Source organism: Malaclemys terrapin, chromosome 25 (genome assembly GCF_027887155.1).
Source record: "Malaclemys terrapin pileata isolate rMalTer1 chromosome 25, rMalTer1.hap1, whole genome shotgun sequence".
Lineage (NCBI taxonomy): Eukaryota > Metazoa > Chordata > Testudines > Emydidae > Malaclemys > Malaclemys terrapin.
In genome coordinates, this window is record NC_071529.1 from 6,713,131 (window position 1) to 6,731,284 (window position 18,154).

The 18,154-nt window shown below is 51.7% G+C and overlaps 1 protein-coding gene across 1 annotated transcript in view; it reads left to right on the top strand.

The window, feature by feature from the left end:
• CRHR1 (corticotropin releasing hormone receptor 1) overlaps nucleotides 1-18,154 on the top strand; it is a 99,446-nt gene that overhangs the window by 13,900 nt on the left and 67,392 nt on the right. Inside the window, exon 2 of the mRNA XM_054014455.1 lies at nucleotides 5,680-5,764. Within this exon, the coding sequence (XP_053870430.1) occupies nucleotides 5,680-5,764 (85 nt within the window). The remainder of the gene's footprint in view (nucleotides 1-5,679; nucleotides 5,765-18,154) is intronic.

The following is an 18,154-nucleotide window of genomic DNA, read 5'->3' on the forward strand; positions in this document are numbered from 1 at the left end:
GGATCGTTGGGATAGGACAGCGAGTGTTCTGAGCTGTGCTGGGAGGAGGAGGTCACATGCATTGGGGAAGCAGGGACTTTGGCAGTTGTGCACGAATTTAAAAAAAAAGCTGGGGCAGGAGACAGGGACTGAGATGGCCAGAGCTGCCCTTCTCTGCCAGCAACTCGCAGACCGGCCGTGTGGTTCCCCAGCTGGCGAAAACTCCCAGTGCTGGAAGTGTGGGGTGAGAAACCAGGCTCGGGCCAAGTACCGGCAGCATTCCCTAGCCCCGCTGTAGCAGGAGCAATTCAGAGATTCCGATATTCCAAGGCCAGAAGGGAGCACTGGGATCAGCCAGTCTGACCTCCTGCGTAACACGGGCCAAAGACCTGCCCCAAAATAATTCCTAGAGCAGGGCCGCGAGAGAAACAGCCCATCTTGCTTTAAAAAATTGTCAGCGATGGAGAATCCCCCACGGCCCTTGTTAATTGTTCCACAATAACGCATGTTTTCTAATGCTCTGAATCATTCTTGTGGCTCTTCTCTGAACCCTCTCCAATGTATCAAGATCCTCTTGAACTGCGGGCACCTGAACTGCACACAGGAGTCTAGCATCAGTCGCACCAGTGCCCAATAAACAAGATTGCCCCATTTACATCTCCCAGGATCACGTTAGCTCTTTCGGCCACAGAGTCACATGGGGAGCTCACATCCGGCTGATTATCCACCACGAACCCCAAATCTTTTTCAGTCAGTTCTTCCCAGAATAGAGTCCCCGCCCATCCTGAAAGTGTGGCCTACATTCTTTGTTCCTAGCTACCTACATTTGATTATTTGCCCCCAGGTTACCAAGCAATCCAGATCGCTGTGATTCTGTGTCCTGTCTTCTTCAATATTTACCACTCTCCCAATTTTTGTGGCATCTGCAAACTTGATCAGTGATGATTTGATGGTTTCTTCCAGGTCCCTATAAAAATGTTCAATAACCTAAGGCCCGGATCTGATCCCTGTGGGACCCCCCCTAGAAACAGACCCACTTGATGATTCTCCATTGATGGTTTCATTTTGAGTAATACCAGTTACCCAGTTTTTAATCCATTTAACCTGTGCCATGTTAATGTTATATTGTTCTAGTTTTTTAATCAAAATATCGAGTGGGACCAAATCAAACACCTTACAGAAGTCTACATGTATTACGCCAACACTGTTACCTCTATCAATCAAATTTATAATCTCATCAAAAAAAGATATTAAGTTAGTTTGAGAGGATCTATTTTCCACAAACCCATGCTGATTTGCATTAATTGCATTATCCTCCTTTAATTCTTTATTAACCGAGTCCCCAATCAAGCGCGACATTATCTTGCCTGGGATTGATGTCAGGCTGACGGGCCTATAATTACTCAGGACAGACTTGATGGAAGGGAGAGTCAGCCGGAGCATCAGGACTGTAATAAAAGTCTGGAGCCTTTCCCATCGGAACAGCCAGTATGAGTAGCCTTCGCACGCGCCGCAGGCACTTTTCATCCTGAGGGACCCTGAGATCTTAAGAGTGACACACAAACCAGAGTGGGGGATTGCCTCATCCACCTCTGGGGTGGAACCTCTGGCAGCGTCACAACCCTGAACCAGAATTTAGGGCAAGAAGCAGATCCTTGGTGCTTATCGTACACAGCGTTTCACTAGCGGTCGTCAAAGCATTTTATAGGCCCTAATTACCTACCCTTCTTAACAACCTTCTGAGGGAGAAAAATCATTATCGTCCTGTTTATATAGGTGGGTAAACTGAGGCACAGGCAGTCAAATTCTGTCCTGGTTAGTGCAGCTGCACCTGGGATGAATTTGACCCAGTGACTTCCCTAAGGTCACACTGTGAGCCAATGACCTTACTAGGAATAAAACCCAGGAGTCCCTTCTCTATAGGGTGACCAGACAGCAAGTGTGAAAAATCGGGACAGGGACTGGGGGGTAATAGGAGCCTATATAAGAAAAAGCTCCAAATATCAGGACTGTCCCTATACAGTCAGGACATCTGGTCACCCTACTTCTCTATCCAATAAACTCCTCTCCCCAATCTAAAAATAGAACCCAGGAGTTCTGACTCTGGTTCCCTGCTTTAACCACTAGTCCCTTCTCCCATCACAGACCTAAGAACCCAGGAATCCTGACTCCCCTGCTCTAAGCACTAAACCTTTCCACTCCCTCATTTTAACACCAGGCAAACCCACGCAGCGGGCTCCCAATGGAACACGACTTAAGAACACGTGCCCTCGGACAACCCCCTTCATCACAAGTGACTGAGGACCGAGCCCATGCTGGTTTGCAATTAGCAGAGCCCGCCGCTAAACGGCCTGCAGCGAGGGGAGGGCTTCGCGGGCCATTTCTGACACGCATCCCAATTATTTCTTTTCACCTTCATCTATCAGAGGGAGGCGGTTTTACTCCGGGGACTTGGAGCTCAAATCTCATCTCAACAAACCGCACGACAATACGTCAGGATGTAACACTGCCCCCGAAGAAATCAGAGGCGCTGCCTCTCTCCACCAGCGGCTGCAGTCGAAGTACAGCGCTTGCCTGGCATCTTGCTTTAACACGGGCGAGAATTTTCCCAGGTGCCCATAAATAAGGCAGGAAAGACTGGTCAGTGGCAAGGGGACTAGCCTGTGTGTTAGGAGACCAGGGTTTAGCTTCCGCTGTGGTACATACTCTCTGTCTGACTCGGGGCGGGTGATTTTATTCCAGAATAGCGACTCCATTTTGGAAGCACCCTAATCATTTCAGAATAAAAGTGACTTTTATTCCGGATTAAAGTGTCTACACAGGTAGTGGTGCCAGAACAGCTCGTTCGACAATAGCAATTCTGGGTGATTTCCCCAATCAGACAAGCCCTTGGCCTTTGCTTTGGACAGCCATCAACTTTAACCAGGTTTGTGACTGTCTATAGTTCAAAGAGCGGCTTGATGGAAGCCATTAACATCTTCCAGCGTAACAATGTAGTAAAAGTCTGTGATTTTATTAGCAGTAGTATTTATTATCTGTCTTCCATAAGGTAACAGGGTTTGAATGTGAAGACTGCTTTGCACGCTTTCTCTCTCGGCTCCGTGGTACCTGCAACTGCTAAGGCTGAAAAGGAAGATGATAATTGTTGTGCCATTGCTAAACAGGGTCAGAGTAGGTTGCAATGTGGTTCCTGGGCCTGTGGTGGGTCGGAGTAGGTTGCAATGTGTTTACTGGGGCTGTGGTGGATCGGAGTAAGTTGCAATGTGATTCCTGGGGCTGTGGTGGGTCGGGGTAGGTTGCAATGTGGTTCCTGGGGCTGTGATGGGTCGGAGTAGGTTGCAATGTGGTTCCTGGGGCTGTGATGGGTCGGAGTAGGTTGCAATGTGGTTTCTGGGGCTGTGGTGGGTCAGAGTAGGTTGCAATGTGGTTCCTGGGGCTGTGGTGGGTCGAAGTAGGTTGCAATGTGGTTCCTGGGGCTGTGGTGGGTCGAAGTAGGTTGCAATGTGGTTCCTGGGGCTGTGGTGGGTCGGAGTAGGTTGCAGTGTGGTTCCTGGGGCTGTGGTGGGTCGGAGTAGGTTGCAATGTGATTCCTGGGGCTGTGGTGGTTCGGAGTAGGTTGCAATGTGGTTCCTGGGGCTGTGGTGGGTCGAAGTAGGTTGCAATGTGGTTCCTGGGGCTGTGGTGGGTCGAAGTAGGTTGCAATGTGGTTCCTGGGGCTGTGGTGGGTCGAAGTAGGTTGCAATGTGGTTCCTGGGGCTGTGGTGGGTCGGAGTAGGTTGCAGTGTGTTTCCTGGGGCTGTGGTGGGTCGGAGTAGGTTGCAATGTGGTTCCTGGGGCTGTGGTGGGTCGGAGTAGGTTGCAGTGTGTTTCCTGGGGCTGTGGTGGGTCGGAGTAGGTTGCAGTGTGTTTCCTGGGGCTGTGGTGGGTCTGAGTAGGTTGCAATGTGGTTTCTGGGGCTGTGGTTGGTCGGAGTAGGTTGCAATGTGGTTCCTGGGGCTGTGGTTGGTCGGAGTAGGTTGCAATGTGGTTTCTGGGGCTGTGGTTGGTCGGAGTAGGTTGCAATGTGGTTTCTGGGGCTGTGGTGGGTCGGAGTAGGTTGCAATGTGGTTTCTGGGGCTGTGGTGGGTCGCAGTAGGTTGCAATGTGATTTCTGGGGCTGTGGTTGGTCGGAGTGGTTGCAATGTGGTTTCTGGGGCTGTGGTGGGTCGGAGTAAGTTGCAATGTGGTTCCTGGGGCTGTGGTTGGTCGGAGTAGGTTGCAATGTGGTTCCTGGGGCTGTGGTGGGTCAGAGTAGGTTGCAATGTGGTTCCTAGGGCTGTGGTGGGTCGGAGTAGGTTGCAGTGTGGTTGCTGGGGCTGTGGTGGGTCGGAGTAGGTTGCAGTGTGGTTCCTGGGGCTGTGGTGGTTCGGAGTAGGTTGCAATGTGGTTCCTGGGGCTGTGGTGGGTCGGAGTAGGTTGCAATGTGGTTTCTCGGGCTGTGGTTGGTCGGAGTAGGTTGCAATGTGGTTTCTGGGGCTGTGGTTGGTCGGAGTAGGTTGCAGTGTGGTTGCTGGGGCTGTGGTGTCTTCACTGAGCCTGAGTTGGGAGTGATTGCGGTGGAGAGGGTGCTGTGTGAGCTAACGCTTGCATGCTGCTATTGCGTTGGGTTGAAATGGCCCCTTACTTTGGGTTTTCCTGGCTTTTCAGGGTACGTCTACACTTCAGTCAGGGGTTGTGATTGAAGCTCATGTAGACATAGCTGGGATCTCAGTAGCTTAGGTGCCAAGACCAGTGAAGCTGCAGCAGCATGGGTTTCAGCACAGGCTATACAAGCCCACCCGGGCTCCTGGCTAGTTACTTGGCCGCTAGCTTGAACTGAAGGCCACGCGGCCACGGCGTCACTGCTATTGAGACCTGGGCTCACTAGATCAAAGCTAATATGCTGCGCTCACACCTCCGATTGCAGTGTGTCCAGACCCTTAGAGTCTGCACTAGGAGCAAATACACCCGAGCAAGCTTATTTTTCATTCCGGTGCCTAGGAAAGTGGTGAACAAAGTTTTTTTTTTTTTTTTGGGGAGGGGGGGGCAGAATAAATGCGATAAATTTCAAAAACCTACGGCCTGATTTTCTTTTACATTAAGGCCACTTGATATGGTTCTGGGTGTGGAGAGGGCTCTTAAAGTGAGTGTAAATGTAATGTATGTTCCCTGAAGGCTCCTTAGGCAAATCTGTTTCCTGGCTCTGTGCCTCAGTTTCCCCATCTGTAAAATGGGGATAATAGTACTGACCTCCTTTGTAAAGGGCTCTGAGAGCTACCGATGAAAAGTGCTATAAAAGTGGTAGCTATAAATTAATTATTAGTGTAGATGAAAATCAGCCCCTTTAGAGGAGCAGAGGGAGTTTATTGCAGATTCTCACGCAGAATAATAATAATAATAATTAATTAATACTCCTAGACAGCTCTGGGCCTGGGCCTCCGAGAGTAATTCCTCTGGCTCCAGGGGCATTACGCCAGGGATGGATTTGGCTCTGAGCTGCTCATTGGGCCAGGATCAGATGTCTTTGTGCACAGTCCTCACGCAGAGAGGGCTGCCACAAGGGAATGTCCCTGAGGCCCCATCAGGAGGCCGGGACAATGCGACCAAAGCAAACCTGAGTTACGTACTGTGACGGCCACCCACAGCCCTAATAGTGTTTGCTTCCTCCTCTTCTGTCTGCAGGTATTTATCCTCTGGATTAGCCCCACCTCGGCATCCATCCAGGATCAATACTGTGAGAATTTACCTCCGAGCAGTAACACCACTGGTAAGCACGCTACCCACCCTCCCCTGCACCAACCTCCCTGTCCCCTCTAGCTTTGTTCCTGGAGTTGCTGAATGGACATTAGCGACCTGGTTCTCCACCGGGGTAAGGGCTAGTCGGGCTGAAGGGCTCTGGGGTTAAATCGCCCATACTGCAGACTTCAGGGAGTTTGTCTCCTGGGTGTTAAAACCTGACTCCCAGCTCTGACCTCGCCCGAATAGGTACAAGGACACCCCGAGACAGATTCTGTGCTGTGTCTCTAAGTGGTGCAGCATAGAACTCCCAGCCTGCTGTTCTTGGTGCTGTGGGGCTTGGAGACTGTAATCCACCAGAGGCCCTCAATGTACCTCAGCCAGCCCTGGGGGAAGGGGGGGCTTTTAAGCTCCTTTATGCTACTCTCGTCCTTGTACACAGGGGACTGCACGGCAGCTGAGAACTGGCGGAGTGCAGATATGTTCCATCTCGCGCCCTTCTGCCCCCTGCGCTAGAGGGGCTCCACAGCTTTGTGTCCGCTCAGCGCTCCCTACAATGGGGGGGGGACATCTCTGCTGGCCAATTAGAGCCACATTACGTCACTCATATTTCGGGTGGTCGTCCTGCATTATTGATCATCAGCCTCATTGTCAGTAGAATGGCAGAAGGAAGAGGTGATCAGCGGGTGAGAGCTGTCTCAGAGCAGGAGACACAGGGTGTGTCCATACTGCACACTAAGTCTGGGCTGTGACTTGGGTTCAAGCCCAGGCCCCCACTTCCATCCACACACCTATCAGTCTGACTGGCTCCTAGGATCCTGCTTGGGGCGTGGGTCAGAACCCAAGTCCTGCTAGGACTTGGGCCCAAGCAGTGTGGACGCAGGCGAAGCCACAGACCCGAGTCAGAAGGTCTGCGTAGTGCAGCGCGGATGCATGAGCACGGCTGTGAGACCCGGATCCTACCATTGTAAACCCAGATTTACCGTGCAGCATGGACATTCAAGCGTGAGCTTGGAAATGCCGAGTCCCACAGACCTGGGCTTGGGGTGCAGTGTAGACGTACCCGCAGAAACTCGGAGAGTCAGCCCCTGAGAGGACTCAGAGACAGAAGGCAGAGCTGGTGGGAGCTGAGTTTGAAGGGAGAGCAGTAACTGGGCAGGGAGCTTGGAAGAAAGCTGTTGGTGAGAACGGAGCAAAGCTCGGGACCCCCAGGGAGGAGAAGGCTCAGGCAGTGGCCCCTCAGAAAGGGGAGGCTCCAGCTGGGTCAGTGGAAGCCAAGCCCAGAAGCCAGGAGGTTCTTGTGGGACGGTGGATCCCGCTGAGCAGGGGTACAGGCATGGAGGAGCCGGACACTGCAGGAGGGGAGCTGCCTGGGGGAAAATACTGGACAACGGGGCCCTGAATTAGGGCCAAAAGGAACTGGGAACAAAGTGCCGCTATTGACCTTCAGGTGGATGATTTGGAGGTGATGTCTCTAGAGAGGGGAATGGGAAAAAACCCTGCAGTATCTTTCTTTATTGTGGGAATTGGAGAATGGTTTTTATTACAAGGTTGGGGGTGGAGGGAGTTGCTGCACTGTGTGTGAATAAATTATACCCAGAGGCAGGCTTTGTGTTGGACACAGAGAGATTATGGTCTTTTCTTGGGCAAACAAAAGGGGAAACTGAGGCAGGCCCACTGCTTGTGCCGTGGCCTGATGCTGGAGGGTGCCTCAGGTGGGGGCTCGCTCTATCGCAAGTTGGAAATGTATTTCTAAAAAAAATGAAAGCCGAGATTATCACCTAATCCCATGACTCCAAGAGCTGGGGCTTTACAAAAAAAAACCCACTAAATGTCATGAGAGTTGTGATACCACTGGGTGAGCTGTCAACACTGAGTTTGGGCCAGATCCTCAGCCAGCGTAAGTCAGCGTAGCTTGGGTGAAGTCAGTGGAGCGACACTGGTTTACACCAGGGAAGGGTCTCCTGGCTCTCTCTCCCGCTTCAGTCACTGAGAAATCCCTCCAGGGGACACAGCTAACCTTTGGTTAGGTGAGAGAGCCAGCTAACTGGGCCGGCTGGATAGCCAAATGATTCTCCGCTCTATAGCCTGCAATCGATTTTGAAAGCAGAGCTGGGCAAATCACAATTTTTCCATTCACTAGCCATTAAAAAAAATCATTATTTGGTCGTCGGTCTGAAAATGAAATGTTCACAAGCGTTGGCAAATCAAAAAGATAAAACACAGGTCAAATGAAACGTTTCATTTTGATTCTGACCATTCTAAACTTGTTTGTTTGTTTGTTTTTTAATTCAGTCAGAGAATCATAGAAGATTAGGGTTGGAAGAGACCTCACAAGGTCATCTAGTCCAATCCCCTGCTCAAAGCAGGACCAATCCCCAACTAAATCATCCCAGCCAGGGCTTTGTCAAGCCAGGCCTTAAAAACCTCTAAGGCTGGAGATTCCACCACCTCCCTAGGTAACCATTCCAATGCATCACCACCCTCCCAGTGAAATAGTGTTTCCTAATATCCAACCTAGACCTCCCCCACTGCAACTTGAGACCATTGCTCCTTGTTCTGTCATTTGCCACCACTGAGAACAGCCGAGCTCCTTCCTCTTTGGAATCCCTTTTCAGGTAGTTGAAAGCTGCTATCAAATCCCCCTTCACTCTTCTCTTCTGCAGACTAAATAAGCCCAGTTCCCTCAGCCTCTCCTTATAAGTTATGTGCCCCAGCCCCCTAATCATTTTTGTTGCCCTCCACTGGACTCTCTCCAATTTGTCCACATCCCTTCTGTAGTGAGGGGCCCAACACTGGACACAATACTCCAGATATGACCTCAGCAGTGCCGAATAGAGGGAAATAATCACTTCCCTCAATCTGCTGGCAATGCTCCTACTAATATGCCATTAGCCTTCTTGGCAACAAGGGCACACTGTTGACTCATATCCAGCGTCGCATCCGCTGTAATCCCCAGGTCCTTTTCTGCAGAACCTCTGCTCAGCCAGTCGGTCCCCAGCCTGTAGCAGTGCATGGGATTCTTCCGTCCTAAGTGCAGGACTCTGCACTTGTTCTTGTTGAATCTCATCAGATTTCTTTGGGCCCAATCCTCCAATTTGTCTAGGTCACTTTGGACCCTATCCCTATCCTCCTGCGTATCTACCTCGCCCCACAGCTTAGCGTTATCCACGAACTTGCTGAGGGTGCAATCCATCCCATCATGTAGCCAGGTTTCTATCTACCTTATAGTCCATTCATCCAATCCATACTTCCTTAACTTGCTAGCAAGAATACTGTGGGAGTCCGTATCAAAAGCTTTGCTAAAGTCAAGATATATCACGTTCACCGCTTTCCCCATATCCACGTTGACTGTTCTTAATCACCTTCCTCTCCTCCAAGTCCTTCAAAATTGATTCTTTGAGGACCTGCTCCATGATTTGTCCAGGGACTGAGGTGAGACTGATTGGTCTGTAGTTCCCCAGACTCTCCTTCTTCCCCTTTTCAAAGATGGGCACTATATTTCCCTTTTTCCAATCATCTGGGACCTCCCCGATTGCCACGAGTTTTCAAGGATAATGGCCAATGGTTCTGCAATCACATCAGCCAACTCCCTCAGCACCCTCAGATGCATTAGATCTGGCCCCATGGACTTGTGCATGTCCAGCTTTTCTATATAGTCCTTAACCTGTTCTTTCACCACTGAGAGCTGCTCGCCTCCTCCCCATACTGTGCGGCCCAGTGCAGCAGTCTAGGAGCTGACCTTGTCCGTGAAGACCAAGGCAAAAAAAGCATTGAGTACATTAGCTTTTTCCACATCGTCTGTCACTAGGTTGCCTCCCCCATTCAGTAAGGGCCCCACACTTTCCCTGACCTTCTTCTTGTTGCTAATGTACCTGTAGAAACCTTCTTGTTGCCCTTCACATCCCTTGCTAGCTGCAACTCCAGTTGTGCTTTGGCCTTCCAAATGAAAGGACATTTCTAAACAAAGTCATTTCAGACTGAAAAATCATTTGGAAAAAGATGAAATGAGCTGTTTTGCCTTTTTCTAGGTTTTTTTTTTTGGGGGGGGGCAATTAAAGATTCTCTTGGGGGTGCGGATTTTCCACACTCCTGAATGACATCTCTATGTGGATATAGCCTTTCATTGTAGACAGGGCCGGTTCCAGGCACCAGCTGACCAAGCACATGCTTGGGGCGGCACCTGGTAAGGGGCGGCCAATCTTGGGGTGGCGGGGGGCGCTCAGGGTTTTTTGTTTTTTTTGGGGGGGGGTCGGTCGGGCAGCGCTGGGGGTGGGGTGGGCTGTTTTTGTTTTGGTGGCTGGGGGGGATTCGGCAGCAGCGCTCTTGGGGGGGGTGGCGGCGCGGCGGGGTGCTCCGGGGTGTTTGGCAGCACGGCTCAGCAGTGGAGTTGTGTGTGGCGGCAGGAGGGTTCGGCGGCACGGCGCTCCGCGGTTCGGGGGGGGGGTGTTCAGTGGCACTCGGCGGCGCTCTGTGGGGGACTGGGGGGGTTTGGCGGGGGGGTTCGGCGGCGCTCCACGGGAGGTGTGTGTGGCAGTGGGAGGGTTCGGCGGTGTGGCGCTCCACGGGGGGGGGGGTGTTCGGCGGCGCTCCGCAGGGGGTTGGGGGGGTTCGGCGGGGGGAGGGTTCGGCGCGCCGTGGGGGGCTGGCATGTTCCGCGGTGCAGCGCTCCGCGGGGGGCTGGGGAGGGTTGGCGGCGCGGCACTGGGGGGGTTCAGCGGTGTGGCGCGCCGCGCGGGGGGGGTGGCGGCGCAGTGCTGAGGGGGTGTGTTATGGCGGCGCTATGGAGGGCGGCACTCTTTTTTTTGCTTGGGGCGGCAAAAAACTTAGAGCCGGCCCTGATTGTAGACCAGCGTTTAGATGCTGGTCTCTGTTTCTCCGTGAGAGACCATGACACTCTCAGCCAGCCAGTAGAGGGCAGTCACAGACACACAGTCATTCGCCCGCCCCAGGAGAGCACAGTCTGCTTATTAGTATTATACCTGCAGGACAAAACATACATAAGCTAAGCAAAGGCCATGAGGAACACTGTGTCTATTTGACGAGCCCTTCTGAGTGCTGCCTTTACTACTTGGCATTCATTTCTATTAATTAAATACTCACAAGTAGCCCAGGCACGGGCTTTACTGGTAGAGTTTCTCCTGCATTACTTCCCCTTGCATTAGATTTGTGTAGGAATTAAAACACTGCCTGTAATTTCTGACCTGATTCATAGCTAGCTCCAGCACCTGGGTGGATCCTGAGCGCAGGAGAGTCACTGCCATTTGATGGACCTTTGGTCTCCCAAGTGGAACGAGTTTGGCAGGTCTCAATTTTGGAAATTTACACCTTGAAGCCAGAGGTGAAATAGGTCATCCCTTCTCAATGGGGAATGTGGGGGACAGGGGTGTCTTGTCATAGTCTCCATGCTGTGCCTATCCAGTACCCTGCAGGCTGTCCGGCACCTCTCGCCACGCTAGGTTCCCATCCAAAACCAAAGTCTTTTTTTTTTATTTTCCCCACCAGCAATTAAAACTCATCAATATTTCCCCCTGAGGACAACAGCATCCCTGCGTCACGTAGCCAGCGGGGCTGGGGGAGGATGCAAAGGAAGGCAAGAGCCTCACTGCTCTCTTGCATGAAAATGCTGGAAAGGTTTATTTTGCAATTTGCATGAAAGAAACAGTGGCCTCTGCGAAATCTCCTGGCCTGACACAGCCCCCTGTAATCGGCGCCCGCTCAGGGTGACTGATGGACTCAGAGGAGCCGTGCTGATGGATGAGCCCTGCCACGCAGCTCCAGTTAGCACGCCTCGCAAACTACTTTCTGAAATTAAATATTGGCACCGGCGCAGGGCGACTCCCTCCCTCTCCGGCTGGCGGCTGCTGGAGCGTAACGAGCCTCCAGCCGGCAAAGCAAACACGCTGCACGCCTCGCGCAGCGGGGGGGGCGAGGGAACCCCGCATCGGGGCCAGGCTCGGGAGAAAGCTGGCCGCAGAGCGAGCCGTATGGCTGCACTCCGGGATCGCGGCTCGCAGCACAGCCATCGGGAAAGGGCCAGTGGCACAGTGGCAGCAGCTGGCCCCTTCCTTTGGGAGCCCGAGTGCAGGCCCTGTGAGTCCGGAGCAGGATGGGAGCTGGGAGAAACACAGAAGGGACGTCTACACTTGGAGCTCCGGGAGACGTACCCACGCTAGCCCTGATCAGGAGAGTGCACTAAAAATAACGTAGCCACAGCAGTGCAAGCGGCGGGAGGGGCTAGGCACCTCATGTGGGTACCTGTCTGAGACCCCAGGCATGTGCTCAGGGTGGCCAGCCCCTCCTGCCACCTGCTGTGCCATGGCTACCCTAGACACATGCGTGGCTCCTGGGAAGTAGGTGCCAGCGGTTTGCATTGCTCTGCAGCAATCTCTTTGGCCAAGGCATGGAGTGGTGTCGACAGGCATAAATACCCTGAGAAATCAAGAAGATCCACTGGCCACCTCAGCTTCCCCTAGGGCACAGCACCTCCCCTGAGGTTCTCCCCTCCCATGTAGGGTTCTGCCCCTATACGCCCCTGGAGGGTCCCAGCTCCCATGGGCCCCTGCTCCCTCTGAGTCCCACGCCCAGACCCAGCTCCCATGAGCCTCTGCTCCCTCTGAGCCCCAGACCCAGCTCCCATGAGCCCCACACCCAGACCCAGCTCCCATGAGCCCCTGCTCCCTCTGAGCCCCAGACCCAGCTCCCATGAACCCCTTTCCCTCTGAGCCCCACACCCAGACCCAGCTCCCATGAGCCCCAGACCCAGCTCCCATGAGCCCCTGCTCCCTCTGAGTCCCACACCCAGACCCAGCTCCCATGAACCCCTTTCCCTCTGAGCCCCAGACCCAGCTCCCATGAACCCCAGACCCAGCTCCCATGAGCCCCTGCTCCCTCTGAGCCCCACACCCAGACCCAGCTCCCATGAGCCCCAGACCCAGCTCCCATGAGCCTCTGCTCCCTCTGAGCCCCAGACCCAGCTCCCATGAGCCCCTGCTCCCCCTAAGCCCTCGAACCAGCTCCCATGAGCCTCTGCTCCCTCTGAGCCCCACACCCAGGCCCAGCTCCCATGAGCCCCTGCTCCCTCTGAGCCCCATGTCAGCATCCTGCTCCCTCCAATTCCCAGGCCTCAGCTGCTCTATTTCTTCCAGCCCCGAGTTAAGGCTCTGATTCTCCTGCCCCACCCCCCAGGTGTCCTGCATCGGCACTACGCCTGTGCTGCCCAGCAGTAACTGAGCAGAATCAGGCCTTTCACAGTTACGAGGAGCAGACGTCTGTATTATTATTATCCATTGCTAGGACTCTCAGGGTTAGCAGCTAGAGGCCTTGTTCCAGGGATCAAGACCATACTGTGTCAGGCGCTGTACAAACCAGTATAATAGCCAATATTCAAAAATAAACTCTAGTGCGAGAGGGTATCGGCCAACCGCCCCAGCTACTGGGGATCTGGAAGACATTTCCCTGGAGGGAGGTTATCCCAGAGTGGTCTGCTTCAGAGTTTCTTGGGTCTTCTTTCGAAACAGCTGGTGAGGGCATTGTGCTGTCTGGAGTAGCTCATATCAGCCTTAGGCCAGGCTGTCAAAAAGCAGGGCAGACACCCCAAACTGGTGGTGCGTTCTATGATTAGATTTCACCAACCCAGTACCAATTCTGAACTCCTGATGCACAAAACCAGTCTTACCATGGGGTCCCAGACAATTCCCTTGAGCACTCTGGCCTATCTTGCACCCAGGCCAGCTGGACTTAGTGATAGATTGTCACTTATACCAAATATCACGAAATATTCAGGTTCCTTCCAGTCCCAAGAGACCAGTCACCTACCTCGGGTCAATTTGTACCTTAGAGCTCACAGCAAAGACAACCCTTGTAGCCAATCCTGTAATAAACTAACGAAGGCTTTCTTAACTAGGAAAAAGAAACGAGAGAGTTATTTACCGATTAACGCCAGCAATATACCTTACCAATGAGTTACAGACTATGGTTCCAAAAAGCGACAGAGTTGTAGCAATCTATCAGCACTGAATGGCCTCTCGGGCTAATCCAGGTTGACCTGGGGGATCTTTGCTTTTGTTTCTTAACCTCAGGCTGAGGGAGTCCAAACAGGAAAAAGATGAAAAATTTTCATGTCAGCTATTTTTATTTCGCTTTTCCGGAATCCAAACGGATGGGACGAGCCCCTCAGCGCATAGCCCGGGTATGGCCAATTAGCAACGTCTTTCTAACGCGATGTGCCACCATGACCCATTTAGTTCTGATAATCCTCCCTAAAGGTCGGGGGGGGACCACGCCTCCTGCCTGAGTTCACAGGTGCAGAGCAGGCATTTGTACAGTTACAGAGCAAAACTTACCTCTTACCTTCGAGCATGGGATACAGACATTACAAGTCCGATTAACGCAGGCAGCAACTTACAAGCATTCTATAGAGACTAAACACTAAACACATAGTTCCCAGTCCAACACCTATCTTGAACAATATTAACATATTGGTTGGTCTGGTTTCCAGCAATGAGATTGTCAGTACTCAGCTGACAGCTACAGCCTTGGGACGAGCTGGCACCTGGTCTACCAGCATCACAGTCAGAGACAGGATATTGGTCAGTGTTCTGACCCGGTCTGGCAAGTCCTATGTTCCTAATGAAAACAGACAGTGCTTGCCTCAGAAAGCTCCCTGTTCAGGATTATGACAAGGTGAAACAGACAAAAGAGGATGGAGAAATGAGACAATGGCTGAATAAAGTGAGGCGTAAATGAGGGCTCTTGGTAGTCACAGGTTGAGTGGGGCCAAATTTTTCTCACACAGCTTTTTTTGGCAAAAAATGAAGGTTTGGGGGCATCAGAAGGTTTATCAAATACATGTTGATTTCATAGAATATCAGGGTTGGAAGGGACCTCAGGAGGTCATCTAGTCCAATCCCCTGCTCAAAGCAAGACCAATCCCCAGACAAATTTTCACCCTAGATCCCTAAGTGGCCCCCTCAAGGATTGAACTCACAACCCTGGGTTTAGCAGACCAATGCTCAAACCACTGAGCTATCCCTCCCTCACCCAATTTTTTATTGGGGGGGGAGGGAGGGGGAAAAACTTCTAAAAAATTCCCCCCCAAATCTATTGTTGATGTTTTCGAAACAAAACATTTCTCTTTTTCAGTTTGAAACAACTTTTCATTTCAAGTGGCTTTCATTTAATTTCTATTTATATTCAAAGATGTTTAAAAATGGTCGCAACGAAAACAAAACAATTTGTTTGACCTCAAACATTTTTTTTTCAAATTTTCAATTCGCTGACAAGTTTTTTCAGTCTAACCCAAAGTGAATGTTCCCCCAACTGTTTAAAATTGCCACTGAACCCCAAAAAGCTGTTTTTTCACCCAGCTCCAGTTGCAGGGGGTTGCCAGCCTGGCTGAAGGCAGAGGGTAGTCAGTTGTTGGCATCACCATGGGAAGTTCTCCCTTATTATTATTATTCTGTTATTTGTATTGTGGTAGGACCTAACAGCCCCCGCCATGGACCAAGACCCTGTGACGCTAGGCATTGTACAAACTCAGAACAAAAGACTATCCCTTCCCCAGAAAGCGTCCTATCTAAGGGCACATCCACACTTTAAATGCTGCCTTGATGCTGCCATGGGGCTTTAGTGAAGATGCTCTATGCCGACAGGAGACAGCTGTAGTTAATCCACTGCCGCCAGAGGCGGTAACTGTGTGGGCAGCTTTCCCACCGACAGAACGCTGTCTACACCAGGTCCTAGGTCGGTAGATCTACGTTTTCACACCCCTGAGCGACGTAGTTACACCGAAGTAATTCTGTAGCGTAGACCTGGCCTCCTTTGGGACGGAGACTCCTTGTGAACCAGATTCCCCCTCACACACATGCTCCAGCAAAGTGACGTGATGAAGTTACGAAGCCCAGGGTGAAAACAAGGTGTGTAATGGAAATGCCAACACAGCCTTGGCTGGGACGCAGGGCAAGCAGGTGTCAGGGACATAATTCATTTGTTTTCCTCCTTGAAGGGTTTCATTACCTTGCTAGTGCAGGTGTCATTTGTCCTTGGGAGTGTTAGGCGGTGATAAATGGCATTTGCTTTTCTCTTATTCATCTTCCCTGAGCCGCAGTGTGCCTGGCTTTGTGGGTTCTTGATCTATTTAATTCCCGATAGTCTCCTGATCAGGGACTATTTGTCTGCCTTCTGCTGCGTAGCTGCCTAGATTGATAGACACACGCAAAGATGGACTGATGGATAGAGACCGGGACAGAGGGCTGGCTGGCTGTCACACAGAGAGGGGAAAACAGTAACCCTTTCAGCACTGTGTCCACCCAATGAAATGGTATGTGGGGGCATCCCTGACCCATTCAGCAAGGCAGCCGGTACATTACTCTGCCTTAATATACCTGCTGCATTCAGCACGATGGCCTGCCTGGTATGCTCAGAACCACAGTAGGGGCATTCTGCTTGGCTCTATCTGGAACGCTGGACATGCTCTTGCTTCATTTTCCCATCAGTTCCCATCTTAGCAGCCGGGCTATCAAAGGTGGAGCGAGAAACCGATTCCTTTTGCTCTCTAAAACCAGACTCTTTCTGGCAGCAGGAAGCCTCATTCACTGACTCTGTCATCTCACCAGAGAGCCGCGGCTAAAATCAGGTCAGAACGGAAGGTGGAGCTGGTGGAGGGAACACAGCTGATGAGAAAAGCATGACTCTAACGTCCAGGAACGTGGGGGGCTACTGGGAAGTGTTGCCACCATGAAGACGTGGACACTGCTCCTCCAGAGTTTGGACTTTGGTCATGTAGCGTTTTACTGGGACTGTCCTTAGTAAAGCCCTGATCATGGCAAAGTGCCAGTTTCACTTGGAAGAAGGCAGCCGGTCTGAGCGCAGGTCTGGGAGACGGGAGCTCCTGAATGCTAGACTTGCCTGATGCCTCCAGCTAGCTGTGTGACCGCCCTGCTTTGCATCCCAGGTACAAGCTGGAGATGATGCATAGCTAGGGACAAGGGGGATGGGATAGCTCTGTGGTTTCAGCATTGGCTTGCTAAACCCAGGGTTGTGAGTTCAATCCTTGAGGGGCCCTTTGGGGGCAAAAATCTATCTGGGGATTGGCCCTCCTTTGAGCAGGGGGTTAGACTAGACGACCTTCTGAAGTCCCTTCCAACCCTGATGTTCTATGACCTCTTTAAAGGGGGGGTGGTGGGAGGAAGGATCCCTCCTTACTGTGCTTCACAATCCTTGGAGGGTGAGAGATGCTAGGGAAGCATTGCATTGTTGTTAATTATTAATCAGAGCACAGAGAGAGCCAGTTCCACTCCATCTCTTTGATTTGTCCTGATATTGTCTCGGGTTAATCCATTATTGCTCACCACCCGGCTTTCTGCACCTTTTTTGGAAGCATCTGGTTCTGGCTTCTATCGTCAGACAATCCTGGTCTAGTCTAATCCAGTCCAGCAATTCCTATGCTCCAATGAGAGCAGGGAGGGGTGTTATAGGTGAATTACAGTTGGATGTCAGCATAAACCACCACTTGGTAGGGAACGGTGTAAGCTTAGGATAGGAATTGTTTGATACTTTTCCACTAACAGCAAATTTCCCCTTCTGCCCTCCCTGGGCAGTGGGAATCTCTCCACACAGCTGCGCTGGGAAAGACTGCAGATGACATGTTCCTCTCTAATGCCTGCTGTGTGGAAGTGTGTCCCAAGTTCTACTTGTGTCGCTTTTTCTCTGACAATGTCCCCCCAAATCCTTTGGCTGACAAGGAGCTGAGAGTTTGGGAAAACAAATACTGGAAGGAGTTGGCTGGGACCTATGAGCGTCAATGCCCTCCGCTGAGTACGAGTTGGACTGTTCAACTGTGTATCATGGGCCATATAGTGCTAACAGCAAACGGAGATTCTCCTTTAGCTCTAGTGGCAGGGGCCTGGGCTTGTGGAGAAGGAGGATTTGAGTTCTCTCTCTGTTGCCTCCCTGAAGTTCTGAGTGGCCGTGGGGGCAGCGTAGTGACAGCAAAGTCCCCGATGTGCTACAGGGTAATAAGAACAATCTGTTGTCTTTTTCATCCAGGGCTCTTTTAAGTCCCGCTGGCTTTTTATAAATCAAATATCACAGCCGCTGTCTCTCGAGGGACTGTGCGTGTGCGTTATAAACAGCCGGGGTTCTCTTCTGGCCTCAGTTCCACAGATGCAATTCCTGCTGGGGTCAACGCTTGTCTGAGAGCTTGCACGACGCTGCAGTCCAGAGTACGGGGGTGTGAACTGCAGAGCACTCAAATGTGTTGCACTCTAACTGCCCCATCTAGACCCCGCTGGAACAAACTAAAAGGTACCTAGTGTGCATTACCAGAGCCCTGTTTAAAAGGGACGAAATCAGCATGAACTCGGTACCTGTTAGTTCACGCCAGCAGGGTCTACACAGGGCAGTTAGAGCAGAACAGGGT